General features: G+C 43.1%; 2 protein-coding genes across 2 annotated transcripts in view; one reads left to right on the top strand and one right to left on the bottom strand.

Annotated features, from left to right (window-relative positions):
* tbcd (tubulin folding cofactor D) overlaps nt 1-14,733 on the bottom strand; it is a 30,977-nt gene extending 16,244 nt beyond the window's left edge. The window contains exons 1-13 of the mRNA XM_034089108.2: nt 14,193-14,733; nt 14,052-14,102; nt 13,504-13,601; nt 10,646-10,747; nt 10,361-10,507; nt 9,012-9,067; nt 7,882-8,014; nt 7,108-7,153; nt 5,911-6,043; nt 5,517-5,650; nt 5,377-5,437; nt 5,150-5,224; nt 4,878-4,972 (exon numbers count right to left, since the gene is read on the bottom strand). Of these exons, the coding sequence (XP_033944999.1) occupies nt 4,878-4,972; nt 5,150-5,224; nt 5,377-5,437; nt 5,517-5,650; nt 5,911-6,043; nt 7,108-7,153; nt 7,882-8,014; nt 9,012-9,067; nt 10,361-10,507; nt 10,646-10,747; nt 13,504-13,601; nt 14,052-14,102; nt 14,193-14,361 (1,300 nt within the window). The 5' untranslated portion in view covers nt 14,362-14,733. The remainder of the gene's footprint in view (nt 1-4,877; nt 4,973-5,149; nt 5,225-5,376; nt 5,438-5,516; nt 5,651-5,910; nt 6,044-7,107; nt 7,154-7,881; nt 8,015-9,011; nt 9,068-10,360; nt 10,508-10,645; nt 10,748-13,503; nt 13,602-14,051; nt 14,103-14,192) is intronic.
* znf750 (zinc finger protein 750) lies at nt 2,212-4,149 on the top strand. The gene is made up of 2 exons (XM_034089109.1): nt 2,212-3,476; nt 3,591-4,149. The coding sequence occupies exons 1-2, from the start codon at nt 2,212-2,214 to the stop codon at nt 4,132-4,134; spliced, it is 1,809 nt and encodes a 602-aa protein (XP_033945000.1). The 3' UTR covers nt 4,135-4,149.
* Nucleotides 14,734-14,825: the final 92 nt, after the last annotated feature.

Below are 14,825 nucleotides of genomic sequence, written 5' to 3'. Positions count from 1 at the left end.
CTGGCGGACAGGTTATAAAAACTTGGCCAGCTTTTTAGCCATTGGTGTTACTATTTCAATTGTGAAGCATGGCACCCGGTTCCTATTAGTGTTCAGCCCGATACATCTCAACCCATGTAGGGTTTGTGTTCAACTGGTTTTATGTTTGTTCCCTTTCCACATGAACACATTTTACCTTGAGCAGAAAATGGAGTGAAAGTCTGAAATAACAGGTGTCAATTATAATCAGTGGTATATATAATAAGTGGTTAGTAATAAAGTCATCTCAGTTAAGTTCAAGTCAAGTTTTAGATGTGTAACACTTCTTTGAACACTGCTCTAATTGACCAAGTTCAGCTAAAGGTTATCTACATGTGTCGAGCATAACACGTTATTGATAGAAATGATGCCTGTGTGGTCATTTCCACAAAAGACAGAGATAAGGCACTTAAGAGGTCGAAGGAGTGAGAGCCCCCGCCCCAAGCCATCATGTAAATCATCGCTCGAGGCTGGACTAATATCAGGTGCATCGGTGTTGCCTGAGGGCCCTGCTGTTGGAGCTGAAGCCCCGCCCACTGGTGAGACAACATCTTAGAGAGAAACTCACCACACAACTAACATTAACAAGAACAGCACACACATGCTTCATCACACACATACTCTGAACTTTTAGCACGTATAGGAGAGACATCCTGACTAACGCTGGCTGCGGACGGTGGAGCGGCTCTCTGCAGGCTGAACACTCAGGAGACGACACTGTTGCTACAACCAGAGCAGGTAATTTGAGTTTATTTAAATTCTCCCTTAATTAAAAAGGAAGCTGCATTGAGTTACATTCGTAGCAGTTGGCCAAAGCCTTTTTCGTTCTGTGTTATAGGACATGTCTATTTAAAAAAGTACTATTGACTAGTATGTAGTTTGTAATATTAAGGGAAGCTATAAGCTACGTATGCACCTGTTACCTATTGATTTAAATGAGCTCTAACTTGAACTGTAATGACTGATGCACAGGAAATGCTTAAAGTACCTGGCCTCTGCAGACCTCTCAATAAGTTAAATATACTTTGTAAGATGAATTAGTTGGATTACCTACTTTTTAAAATTAAAACAGTCTCAGTGAAAAAAGAAAATCATCATCTGAGCTCAAAACAACCAATAAAATATGTTTATGACAGAATAATAAAAGGTTCCTGGCTTAATATTTTCAAGGTGAGAATCACACGCTGTTAAAAATGGATTTCCAAATGAATTGAGTTCTTAAGAAAGGAGTGGCTTTGCATGCTACAACAGTTGGACAGAAACTTGAGTGACAACTTCTTGCGACAGCGCAAGACAAGCAGGTTCCTCGGCGCGGCACCCAGCAACACTTAACTCACAGCTTTAGGTGATGTTTCATTGAAGGCGAGCCTGCAGTGTTACTTCCTTGAAAAGGCTTGCTACAATTACTGCTTTACACTTACAATTATTAAAGAACAGCTCATTCTCATGCATCTACAACGCTAGTGAGCTCATGAAAGGATGATTTGGGAATCGAGTGCATCCCGCAGGTGTAGTCATGGGAAGCAGGTGGCTTGTGGTTCCCACGCCGACAGCAAAGAGTTGGGTTGATAGAGAAATCAAGTCTTGGCATGCCCTTGAGGTCTGTGTTAGTTAGTAAGCACCACGTCTGCACAACACCTGCCTGCCTGGTGCTTTAGCAGCTCTAACCATACAGGACAAATGAGTGATATCAAAACAAATATTCAGGTGAACAGGCAGGTACTGTCGAGGTGTCAGTAAGCCGCCGTCAATGAACCAAAACCATACTGAGACAGGAGTGCACCCCGGCAAAAAGGTCGGTACACATTGGACGAGTTTTCATATTTAATTATTTATCTTTGGGGTCCAGTCCACTGTGAAGTAACAGTTGTAGAAATACATTAGCCTGAGGGTGCAGTGTTTTGTGCAGATAGAGATTTGTGTTGGCGCAAGCAGTTAAGAAAACAGAGAGAAAAACGTTCCAAAGAGAGAAACTCATTTGCACTATGACTGAACCAGTCAAACGACTCCAACAGCCGGATGGCAGTCAGCTCAGTGAGAATCTGCTACAAAAGCTGCAATGATTCATGAGATTCTTTTCAGACTCCCTAGCAGCTTATGTGACTAGAGGAACCTTTAAAAACCTGAACTTCTACTAATTCCTTCACTGTAATGCGTTTATTTTCCTATCAGATAACAGCCGTTAGAATAAAGATGGAGACTGCTCAGGAACGGAAGCCAAAGAGGCCCCACTACATTCCCCGACCGCCAGGCAAGCCTTACAAGTACCAGTGTTTCCAGTGTCCTTTCACCTGCAACGAAAAGTCTCATCTCTTCAACCACATGAAATACAACTTGTGTAAAAACTCCATCTCCCTGATGTCGCAGAAAAATGGACAGACAGCCCGACAGGTCAAGGCTTTAGTAAAGGGAGTCCCGGCCAAATCCAAGGACTGCCCAAGTCCCGTGCCAGCAGCTGAGAACAATAGTCCTGAGAAACAGGAACATGAGAAAAAGGCTGAGGACACAGACACAGAAGAAGTAGAGGTTGGGTGTGACAGTGCGGTCAATAAGGAAAACCAGAGTGGGACCACATCAAATACAGAAACAGACGGAGGGAACAAGGAGAGCACTGAGGGCATGTCTCTGCCACGCCCTTCTGCCTTCTCCCCCGTCACACCCAAAAGTGACGGAGCAGAAGCCTTCGAGTCGTCTGTGCCACAGTCAGAGGATTCACAAGCTGCTGCTCCCACTTTCAGCCACCCAGGCTTCCCATGGGGAAAGCTTTCATCCTCCATTCCCTTAAAACCATTCCCCCCTCCCATGGTTCCTGAATACTCTCCTTATCTCCTTCATGACCGACCCCTGTATCCTCCATACTACCTCCCAGCTAACCACCCTGCGAGTGAGCCAAATTCTTCTTCTTTACGGCCAGAGTTGATCAATCCCCAAAGGCCTGTGGTTCCACAACCTATTGCCCCGTATTACACTTCTCTCTTTCCCTCGTACCTAAACAGATACTGCCTCCCTATTCACCCGAGCCCCCCTCTGCATTATACTCTGTACAGACCCCATGAGCTCTCCATGCAGATAAGGGAATCAAGATATCTTCCTTTGGGTCTGTATGGCCCGGCCCCAGGGCTTAAGGATTATGATTTATACATGCATTCACAGCCCAGTACCAACATCCTCAACACATCTACAGAAGAGGGGAGCAGCGACGGGCAAAGGGGAGACAAGGAAACAAGGCTGAGTCCTAAAGAGGGCTGTTCAGCCTTGGGGTCCCCCGACAGGCCTTGTCATGCACACAACATCCAGAGAGACGCAGAGGCCCCACATTACACCAGCAAGGGAGACTCACAGACATCAACGCGACTAGGACCAACAGCTACAGCCGTGCAACCCTTCAACTGTGACCAACGGCACGAAGAGTCTGCAGAAAGCGTACTGCAGTTGAAACACTTTCATGTGGATGGAGGGTATGTACACATCTGTCTTTCTTTGTGTGATTGGGCAACAGTTTATTGTTCTTTAAATGTGGTAATGTATGGTAGTCAGTCCTTTCATTCTTTATTTTGTCTGGTCTCTTTCAGATTAGCTGAGAGCAGCAGATATTCCTCTACACCACACCACGATGAAGAGGACAACAGAGAAGACCTGGCCCCCCTCAACCTCTCCACGAGGAACCAGGACAGAGAGCCTACAGACTACAGATTGAGGTGGTCAGACAATCAGACACTAAAGGGGGAAGAGTTACCTCTGAACCTCAGCCTACGAGCTTCTTATAGCAGTCCTGTTCCCATCTCTGCCCCGAGCACTTCTGAAGATCTTCAGCAGAGGCCAGACACTGAGCTGGACGAAGAACTATGTGACCAGAGGCAGACTGCAGCACTGGCACTGTGTCAACTAGCCATTGCTAGCTCCGTTGCCTCTTCATGCAAATTCAGCACGGCAGAAAGGCCCTCAGAGGACTCGGACAGCTCTTGCTCTCCAAAGAAAATCAAACACATAACTGAGGCTAAAACAACAAGCAAGAAAAGAGCAAACAGCAGCCAGGCTGAGAGCAAGTGCCATAAAGCCACCAAGAGGGCAAAAGCATCAGGGCGGGCTCTCAGGAGGAGGCCGCGCTGCTGCTGAACTCTGACTCTCATCATATGTGGTCACTTTCGCCGCAACAAGCATCAACTGATAAAGATCAAATTATTGAAAATGTATAAAATGTATATTACAGTGCCACAAGTTCAACATTAAAATGAAATGTAAAGATTATTTGCATATATTGTATATATATATAAAACTAAACTTTTATAAGGGCTGTTTATATTTAAACCTGGACATTCTTTGCAATGTTGACAATGTGACAATGAAATGTGGGGATGTACTGTAAATGTCAATAAATAAAGAAGTCATATTTTATGGTGTCGTCATTAAATGAAAACAGACTGCAAGAAAATCCTTCATTTGAATAAAGTGCTTAATCGAATAACAAGAGTAAAAACATTTCTTTATGAAAACAATATATTTAACTTGGTAGTTTCATCAACATAACTATGTGGTGGACTGAGCTCTGTTGCGTGTGACTGTTCGAATCACTACTATGCAGCCACCACTGAAATCTTTCGCCTAAAAGTATAACACTATTAATAATTTAATGTAGCCTACTTTCTATCTGAAATTCGGCAGCAATATTGTAAGTTCATTTCAAGTTTCAAACAGAATAAAAAGATATTTTATAGTAATTATTCAGATGTTGATAAAGATTCTGAATGTCGATGTTATACTACTCTGAAGCTTCCAACTTGTCCGTGCAGCACTACCAGTGCACGACAGTCCTGTAAGAGTATCTTAGGATAACATTGTCAGTGATAGATGTCACATACCATCAGTAAGCCTGGAAGGCAGCAGCAGGCCTCTCCTGCCGAGCTCTGCCAGTGCCAGGCAGCCTCCATGCCAAGCATTGTCCGTTTCCTGGAAACTGGAAACACACAACACAACATTACAAACTCAAAGTATAAAATGTATTAGTTCAAGGAGCATGAAAATGTGTCCCTATGTGACAGGTGCTTTGAGAAAAAAAAATAAACATTTAAAGAAATGATGGATGGCATAGTGTGACTGATGGAGAGCCAATGTGCCCCCAGCAGGAGCCTACCTGAAGCAGTCCAGCACTGATCCAACCACCTCATCTGCCAGCTCCTTGGGAAGCCTCCCAGTCACCCTCCCAATTCTGAAGGAGTGAATAAAAAGGATAATTATTGCAACGCTGAAACTCTTTCGCCCGGAGATGTTTTTGAATACAAATAAAAACTCAAACTAAAAGCAACAAGGACAACTTTTCATTCAAAGATGAGGCCTGGTGACATTGGAACAGATTGTTACCCCTTTGCTGCCGACCAGCGCACAATTGTTTCCTTATCTTTCAGTCCCACCAGCAGATACTCTGTAAAGAGAAATATGATTCAGATTGGATTTCCTGTGCAGAGGTCGTGCAATAAAACATTTTGGAGCCTGAAACTGACCAATAACCGTCTCCACTTCCTCAGGAATATCATAGTCTTCCTCCAGTTCTTGTATCTCCACTTCAGGAGTGGCAGCAGTGGCAGATTGGGAGGCGGACAGGTTTGCTGCGAGGGAGCGGTTGCCTCTCTGGTACCTGAAGAAAACATGGATATAAAGCTTTTTTAAAGGTACTTAACTTGGTGCTACAAAAGACCCATAATTGGATTGTTTTGTTATTAACAATATTATTTCAATTGCTGTTATGAATGCTTAAGGTTTAACAAGATGTTCTGTACGCATACATATTGGAATTCTGTATCAATGTGTTGGACAGATAAAGATTGTGACAGCTTATTTTAGTAGGAAGCATAGTTTTCACAATGTTGGATATAATTAGCTGTTCTTCTGACTGACCTCCAAGCAGCCAGACGTGGCTTCAGGAAGGTGAGGCCGAGCCTCTGGGTGAGTTTAACGCCCTGCTTCCGCAGCTTGGCCTGGCTGCTCTCCGAAAGATGTTTCCTCTCCAGACACTGCATTATCGTAGGAGCTGAAACCAATAAAGACATCAAAAGTGTCAACACTTTCATAAGAAATACATTGATTAATATACTAAGGAATACATTATATATATGTACATACATTTGATATTTTTAAAAAGGTAATGGGGCACTTTATTAGCGTGATTGCACAGTATATGTTGTCTGAGGCTGATGACGGTGTGCACCTGGTGTCCTGTGTTGTCTCCTCCCCCCTCACCTGTGTCTTGTTGTGCCGATTAGAGTGGGTGTATTTAGGCTCGGTTTCTCTGTCTGTTGAGAGGGCGGGGTGTGTGTGTGAAATCCTTGTGGCTACAGGATGTGTGAAAGGAGAACCGCAGGATTGAGGCGGTGAACTTTGTGCCCATGTTTTTAATAAATGCCCACGTCGGGTTATATTTTTGGACGTTCTGCCTCTGCCTCCTTGCTTGGTCTGGGCCGCTCAACGGTCAGTGTCACATGACAACTCTGAATTATTCATATTAACAGTGTGTCTATATCACAGGTAGGTCAGAAGAATGTGTAAAGACATCAAATTGCACACTTAAAGCTTGAAGTTGCATTTGGTAAAAGATTTGCAAATCATTTTGACATTATTATGATTTCTGAGAGGATTTGTACCAAACAAAGAGTGTTTTCTTAACACACACAGTTCCCTTTAACAAGTATTGTGACTTCTGCGATTACATAAATTGTAGGAGGCTATGTTGTAATTTTGACAACATTTTGAATGTTACCACCTATTTCCAGGTAACTTAACAACCCAACTGCTTTTGACCAGGTTCGCATGTCAGCTATGACTGAACAGTCTCTACCTAAGAGAGTTAGAAATGTGCATTGGAAAGCTTATATATATTTATGTATGGAAATGCTCTGTTTTCATACTAAAATGAACTTATCCTGCATTCAAATATCTCCCCTTTGGCAAAGGACATTTAGATAATGATCTGTAACAACAAATAATGATGTTACCACAAGCAAAACTGACCAAAAGCTACAAATGCAACAATGCTTCAATAACTCAGTTCAGAATTCATTACTTGCTGAATGTATTAACAGGGGAAAGGAAACCTACCATACTGCAGGAGGTCATCTCTTTTTCCATGTTTGAAAAGCTTCCCCTAGGTGGACATTAAAAAGGTGACCAAATCAATTCCAGATACTGAAGGGGAACCATGATTGCACTACACATTATTATTATCTCAAAAACCAATGCGTGCAAGTTATTATTCTTTTTTGGAATGTCTTGATTCTTTGCCACACTTTACGCTGAATCTACAAACACAAACAAACAAGCAAGCAAGGGTCCCGAAGCTTGTTGACTGAACACACCAGCCCTAAGCACCACATAGGCAGGGAGCAGGTTCACATCACAGAGTAACTACAAACACACTTTCTAAAACATGTCATTCAAGTTTATGTGCCAAGGTTATGAATGTAATATTCTTGCTTGAGGGCTGCATAACTTTACCTTAGGAAGTGACTGATAAAGAGTTATAGTGAGAACAAATGTATCTAAGAGTCTTCCAGTGGAAAAGGGTTTCATTTAAACTGTTTCGTTCAAAGTCCCCTCAATGTTGTTGTCATTTGATAAAGAACCGTTTAGCTTAAAGCAGCGGATACAACTGACGCAGGTGACTTGAAACAGCAGATCGCACACACGCAGCAGGTGCATTACACACCTGCCAAGACCACATTGTGTGAGGCATACCAGTCATGTCAGCTCTTGTAAACTATCACCTGCAGGCTTTAATACAGTGGTGAACACAGATTACACTGGCTACACACACACAGGCAGTCATGAATACATGCAGGTTTGAGTGGGATAGGGGAGTGTGTGTGTGTTTACCAGAGACTGCAGGGCACCATCCAGCACCCCAACGGCTAACGGTAACAGGTCATTAGTTTGGGTTATGGTGGTCAAGCTATAGTCCAAAAAGTCTCCAAGGCGCTTCATTTTGACATCAGGGCGTGTCATGAACCTGTACAGTCACGTACATAAGACAAACAAAGGTCTCTTGTGGGTAAACAAATGCAGACACCAGTGAAGACGAGGAAAGAACAACAATGCCCTCTATTGACTGGAAAACTAATTACAGTTAATGACCTAATAACTATAGTGTACCTTGTCTTTACTGCAAGTTGCCATATCTTTGTAATAACACCACCAGTTTTTGGTCATGCTTGATACAGGCTTTCCTAATAGACACACAGTAGACATTGTGTATGTTCACCATGTATGCAACAAGATTTTCTATTTAAAAAACAACAGGAATGTTGATGTTTTGTTTGTTTTATTAAAGCTTTTGGTTTATGTACACTTCATGGCAATTGTAAACAGGAAGTAAAAGAAAAAACATGGAGGTGGATGGCTACATCCATTTATCTGAGTTGAAGACTCTCATTACACAGCAGGTCTAAGAAAACCTGCTCAGTTTCTTTGTTGTCCAAGACTAAATGATATGTAATAAGTGTAAGAGCTGCCAGCAGGAGTGTTAGTCAGTTACTTACAGACGTCTGGATTCACAGACACGATGACTGAGACATTAGTGACACTGATGCAGTTCTCTTGCAGTCCGAAGTCTATCCTGTGACACTTATTTGTACCTGATTATGAGTTTACAAGGACTTTGTCGTGAGATACACCCAAAGTTCTGTGTGATCAGTTTCTTTTACAAAGAAATATGTGTAAAATAGAAGGTGGTCTAAAATCATATCAAAGAGGTGTGTCCCACTCTTGTGTAGTAATAGTAATACAATGCTGCATTGAGGAGGAGTCCTTGGGCCACATGACATGGAAGCTATTGAAAATAAATGTGACTTTTAAACAACAACAAAAAACTGCTGAATTGAAAGACTTGAACTTTTCTTTTGTAAGGAGCATTATTATTCAATTTGTTCAAAGGTAATACAAATTTGAATAAAACCACAACATCTAAATACAAGGTTATCGTTAATAGGAGAGGGTTGAGCACTTACTTTGATATTAGTACACACGCTGCATCTCTGGAGCTGTCAGAGACCAGGATATAGGACTGGAAAAGAATACGGTATGAAAACATGACTGCACAAGATGATAACATTCTTAACACTAGATCCGCCACATCACTCACAGAGATGTAGATCTTCTTGAAAGATTGACTTTGTTTATTTTCATCATTATGTATTAAAGGTAGGCTAGGTAAGTTTGAGAAACCGGCTTGAGATACACTTGTTGTTATATTCCATGGAATGCTCTTAACATCCCGATAGCAATGAATATCTGTGATATTCAAGTGCTTTGACAAAAAATCCATAAAAAATGTCATCTGTGGAAGCCGAAGTACTGTAAAAAGTACACACGCACACACTTATCTCGTGCCCTCATTGGTCATGTGCGCGTTCGTGTGTGTTGGAGGAGGGGCTCTGTAAGGAAGTGGCAGATTTTCTCCGGTCGTGTATTTTCAAATTCTAGCGATCTCAAGCCGGTTTCTCAAACTTACCAAATGATTGTCTTTTAAGATTTGTCTCATTAGAAAGTGCATCATCAAGGGATATTAATGGGGTCCCAAATGATAGAGTATCATAACCTCGTCACCTCTCACAACATGTTGTTGAGCCAGGTGGCCAACCTATTTTCTTAACTTCAGCTTACTCTCTCTCTCCACCCTCGCACTGATCTCTCTCCACCCTCGCGCTGATCTCTCCCTATTCTCATTCTCCTCACCACCAACAGCGTCCAGCTGTAGATGGCCCTGCACCTGCAGCAAACATGTCTGTCATTTTTACACAATCGGCAGCATCTGCCTGAAGGGCCTTCTTTTTCTTCGCCCGCAGTTTCTCTGCGCCTCCTTTATGCTTTGACTTCTTGATTTCTCACTCAAACTTTTTGTCGATGCACAATTTAATGATGACGCACGGAGCCCAAAGGGGAGGCGACAGATTATGTGATTTGGCCAGCCCAGCATAGATTAACAAAAAATATGAAAACAATTGGCAGGTCTACCTGAACGGGCGTCTTTAAGTTGTGTCTGCCCACCGGGAAAGTGCCCGGTATGCCAGATGGCCAGTCCAGCACACTAGCTAGTTGTTGATGTCATAATCATATAATGTATAATATGTTACCTTTGTGCCGTAATGGCGTGTGTGAATGTGTTGTACGCATCGCCAGCAGGTGGTGCCTTTGAGTAAATTTGCAATTTGGGGTGTGCCACAACAAGGGTGACAGAGTCAAACGTAGAGCTTCGCCCACATTGAGGTACACCCCAATATTGCACACTGATACAGATCTATATCTCTTACACAAAACTGCTAAACAACACCAACATAATTTGCTATACTTTACTTGCCTTTGCAATAGCTAGAATACGGTCCATGGTGGACTCTTTGGCCTTGCCGCCGTCTGAATCCAGGTGACCATCCAGACGACAAAGGTCAAAGGGTATGAGGCAGGTCATGGAAAGCCACAGCAACAACATGTAGCGAGTTTCCCAAGTCTGGAAAAAGTATGGAAAACACACTAATGTTAAATAGTTGATAAAGGCAACCACAAAAAGATTATACATTCAACCAATGCAGTCAATGCAGAGAGGTGTGGTTGTAAAATTCCCCAAGAGAAATAATATCAGTGTTACCTTAGTGTCTTTGGGATCCTGCCTGGACAGCAGGTCCAGTACTGGATGGACATCTGCCACTTCATGGGGCAAAAGCTGCATGAAGATTTTATAGCCTCTGACCTGCCAAGAAAAAAATATATTACCCAATTGCCATGAATGTCATATATATATATATATATAATATATATATATATATATATATATATATCTCTGTTGATTCCATAACATATTGCAATCAGTAAGGACAACCACTTTTTGAAGAAAACTTGCTCCTATCAATAATTATCTTTTGATTTAGCCCTACACTGTCGAGTATCTGATGCATCTTCTATTATATATTGTTGTTTAATGCAAATGTTTCCTGTGTGGATGTGATATGATGCTTTTATAAACCAGGGTTTCCCACACATAGACTTTACTTGGGCGGGCCGCACAGGTATATTAACGGCCGCCCAAGTATATTTCGCGACCCATTTAGGTGTTTTCGTTTCCGTCCGCGACGCCATCTGCGATGGATTAACTTGTGGACAATGATCCCTCGCTCTACGCTTCCTGTACCCAGGCCCGGACTGGCCATCGGGAGGACCGGGGGGTTTCCCGATGGCCTGGCCTGCTAATTGGCCTGCCTCACACAGGGTGACTGGCTGTCTCCATGATGTGGCCTGCCGACATGGCCAATGTCATACAGATCATAAATCAAAGCCCTTGATTGGTCTCTGTGTGTCATTCAAGCTCGGGATAACCTCAGCTCAGGTGAGGTTAAGGACTCTCAGAGTGTTTAGATAGTTAACTTAGGCTGCGGCCACACGAGGACGAATTCGGCCGTTTGCGTTACTGTTTAGTGTCATATAGACCGTTCGGCCACACGAGGACGACCGAATACGGCACTAAACGACTGAGGAAACGATAACGGGTCCCAAGGTGGATAGAAAGGCATACGCCACTCACTGGGGGGTCAAACGGCTCCGTATGTGCACCCTATCCGAACATTTTCAGATCACTGATAGTGATTGCGCAATAGCCCCGCCTCTCCCCACCTCTTCTGCTCCCCTCCGCTTACCCCGCACCATTGCTGAAGTGTTTCGCCACCAACAACAACAACAATGGCGGATCGCAGAGTTACTATCGTGCTCCGGACGCTATTGACCATGCTACAGTTGTTTGTGCAACATCTACAGCAATAATGATGAGGCAATAGCCCCGCCTCTCCCCACCTCTGCTGCTCACTCCCACGTCAAGGTAAACTGCACCCTGAATTCAGATTATTTATCTTTCTCTCGCGAGTGAAGTCTAATCTGACAGGACGGAGACACGCAGCTCTGCTCACCTGCAGCTCCTCCCGCTGCAGCAAAACACACACTTCAAGTCAGATCATCACCCTTAGCTATTTTAATTACCTCTCAAACTCCCTAAACTAGTTATAAATATGTTTATTTTTACTGTCGGCCGGGTCACTCATTACTGGATCAGATGCTGCATGAGACAGACACTGACGCTGTCCGAAGAGAGGGAGGAAAAAGAGAGGCTCCGTGTATTTTATTATTATATTATATAGAGTCGTTATTCATTTGTTTTAAAGCTCAATAAATAACAAAGAAGACCTTTGACCGACACTTTTATAATTTTGTCCGGAAGATTGAAACTTTAATACACGTTGACTGGCGAAAAACTCTGCCCGGTTCCCTCGGCCCCCACCGCGGAGAATAAACAGAAGGGCAACCATGACAACCATGCTTCTTCGCTGCTTTTGTGGAGGAAGTTACAGCGCCACGTACAGGCTCCTGCATATGTACTGCAGCTTCTCCAGCGGTTGGAGCTAAACGGAGCGGTCTCGTGTGGGCAGACACTATCCGGATAACTATTGCGTGTGGACGGAAGCTTGTTTGCGATTGCATTTACGTTAATCCTATGCGTTTAGCCGTTTTCGTCCTCGTGTGGCCGCAGCCTGAGTCTAAATTCTCAGTGGGTCTCAAACGGTTTGGTCACCACTTATGTAAACACATATTTCCATTTGGGGGGGGGGGGGGGGTGATTAATAAAAAAAGCATGAATAAAAAATAAAAAAGTCAACTAGGTGAAAAAAGGTAAGATACACTTTTAAAACTTGTTGAGAGCTAAAACTAGTCTTTGCTGCTGCCTCAAAGAGGAGCAGGGGGGAGAGGAGGGAGACAAGAGAGGCTGATTGAGGAGCACAGACACACTCACAACTATAAATGAACCAAAAATAAATAAACAAACAAGTTTCAGTGTTTTTTCATGAAATGGTATGTTATTGGTTATGGCCATGATTTTATGATTATTGAAATGTATACAGTTCTGTTTCATATAGGTGTTCACTGTTCCAATAGATCTAGTCTCTTTATTTTCCCCTCAAAGTGCACCAGAAAAATCTTACCGGGGGAGCATGCCCCCAGACCCCCCTAGAGGATTTGAGGTCCACCCCCACTTAAAATCACATGGATAGGTTCCTAAATACATTTACAATTTTATTTTAAATAGTAACCCATGTCCATATGTTTGTTTGTGGTAGTAGATTTAAACTATAGGGCTATCACTATGGGCCCTGCCTGTACCTGTTCGCTCTGCCATCGCGTGAAGGGTCTGCTAACAAGCGACCAACAGAAAGGTTAATGTTAATGTTGTTGCACGTCACAAAGGCACGTCCCCGCTACCACCACAAGTATATTTCAGATCTGTGGGAAACACTGTAAACCATTTCTGATAGCAGATTTTGCAAACAAATGACACAATTCAGCCTTTTGAATTCAAACAATAAACACAATTCTGTTTGTATTCTTCTCTTTAGTGCAGTCAGGTGGGTTTTCACTGACATAGTAGTGAAGACACCGCCAATGTGAACACTGTGTTAGACTGACCTTACAGATGATGTAGAGAAACTTGAAACTCAAATGGACTAACGAAGGCGGGGACGTATCACTCCTCACAAACTCCAGCGTCATGTTAACCATCCATTCTGAAACCAAGTTTGAAATATGTTATCATAAACATATTCGGGGTGTCAAACTCAATTTAATCGCGGGCCACATTAGAATTATGGTAGCACTCAAAGGGCCGGTGGTAACTTCAAGACTATATAAATATACATAGATAAATATATATAATATATATAAAATAATGTATTATTTTACAATATTTCCTCTGCGTCTGAAAGCAGAAGTCTAGGGCAAATAATTGCAAGTCTCTTCAGTGCGCATCTCACAAAATTAGATGCATTGTGGGACATGTAGTTTATGGGCAACGTGCTCCTGTAAAGCGTCACGTAACCTTATAATAAACTGATTATATTCTTTGCAAGCTCTTGTGGGCCACATCAAATGAAGTGGCGGGCCGGATTTGGCCCCCGGGCCTTGAGTTTGACACCCCTGATAGATAGTGTGTGTGCTGTCATCACAGTGCACGTTACCCAAGTGAGGGTCCAGGAGATGAGGCTGCTCTTGGTATCTGTCCATTGTCACTGTAGGAGGAAACAGTGTGATGAATTGCGAACAAGCCACGGTTAAAATGACATGCTGTGCTTCATGTTGTCTGTGGATGCCTGTCTCACCTACGAACTTCTCTGTGGCGCGCTCGCTGTCCCCGTGGACCTCAGGCAGGCTGGCTATGAGAGCTTTGGTCTCGCTGCTCTCACTGAAGCCCTCCAACACGCACAGTTTTACAAAAGACTCTCCTTCTTCAACACCGGGACACCCACTGTCTGTCTCCGATGAGGCCATCCTGTCAGACTTCTCACGTTGATGCAGATGCTAACGTTAGCGTTATAACGGTTCTAACACACTTAGCTAGCTGCTATTAGCATTCAACACAAGCAAACGTAACAAAAACAAACCAAATTGCTTGAGAAACGATGTAATGTATTGAAATCAAATAGCTACGACACGGACTTGCATAGCCAGTAATGGCATGAAAAAAGACTACACAAAAAATGAATTGAATAGCATTAAACTAAACCCAGTCATTAGTCTTCAGCTCTTCTGTTGTGATGTACGCAGTCACACCATGAGTCAAACTCGCGCCCCGCCCCAGAAATGCTTCTTCTTCTGGTTTATTTCCGGCAGAGTCGACACACGTTGGTGTATTGCTGCCTCTCATCGGTGTAGAAACGTCATTGTTCTTGCCCTTTGTGGTCTTCTTGAGGAAGTGTATTACTTTTCCTTTGATACAGCCGGTCGCCAAACCG

Source organism: Pseudochaenichthys georgianus, chromosome 8 (assembly GCF_902827115.2).
Source record: "Pseudochaenichthys georgianus chromosome 8, fPseGeo1.2, whole genome shotgun sequence".
NCBI lineage: Eukaryota > Metazoa > Chordata > Actinopteri > Perciformes > Channichthyidae > Pseudochaenichthys > Pseudochaenichthys georgianus.
The sequence above is the reverse complement of the archived record's forward strand: the minus strand, read 5'-3'. Positions and strand labels throughout refer to the sequence as shown.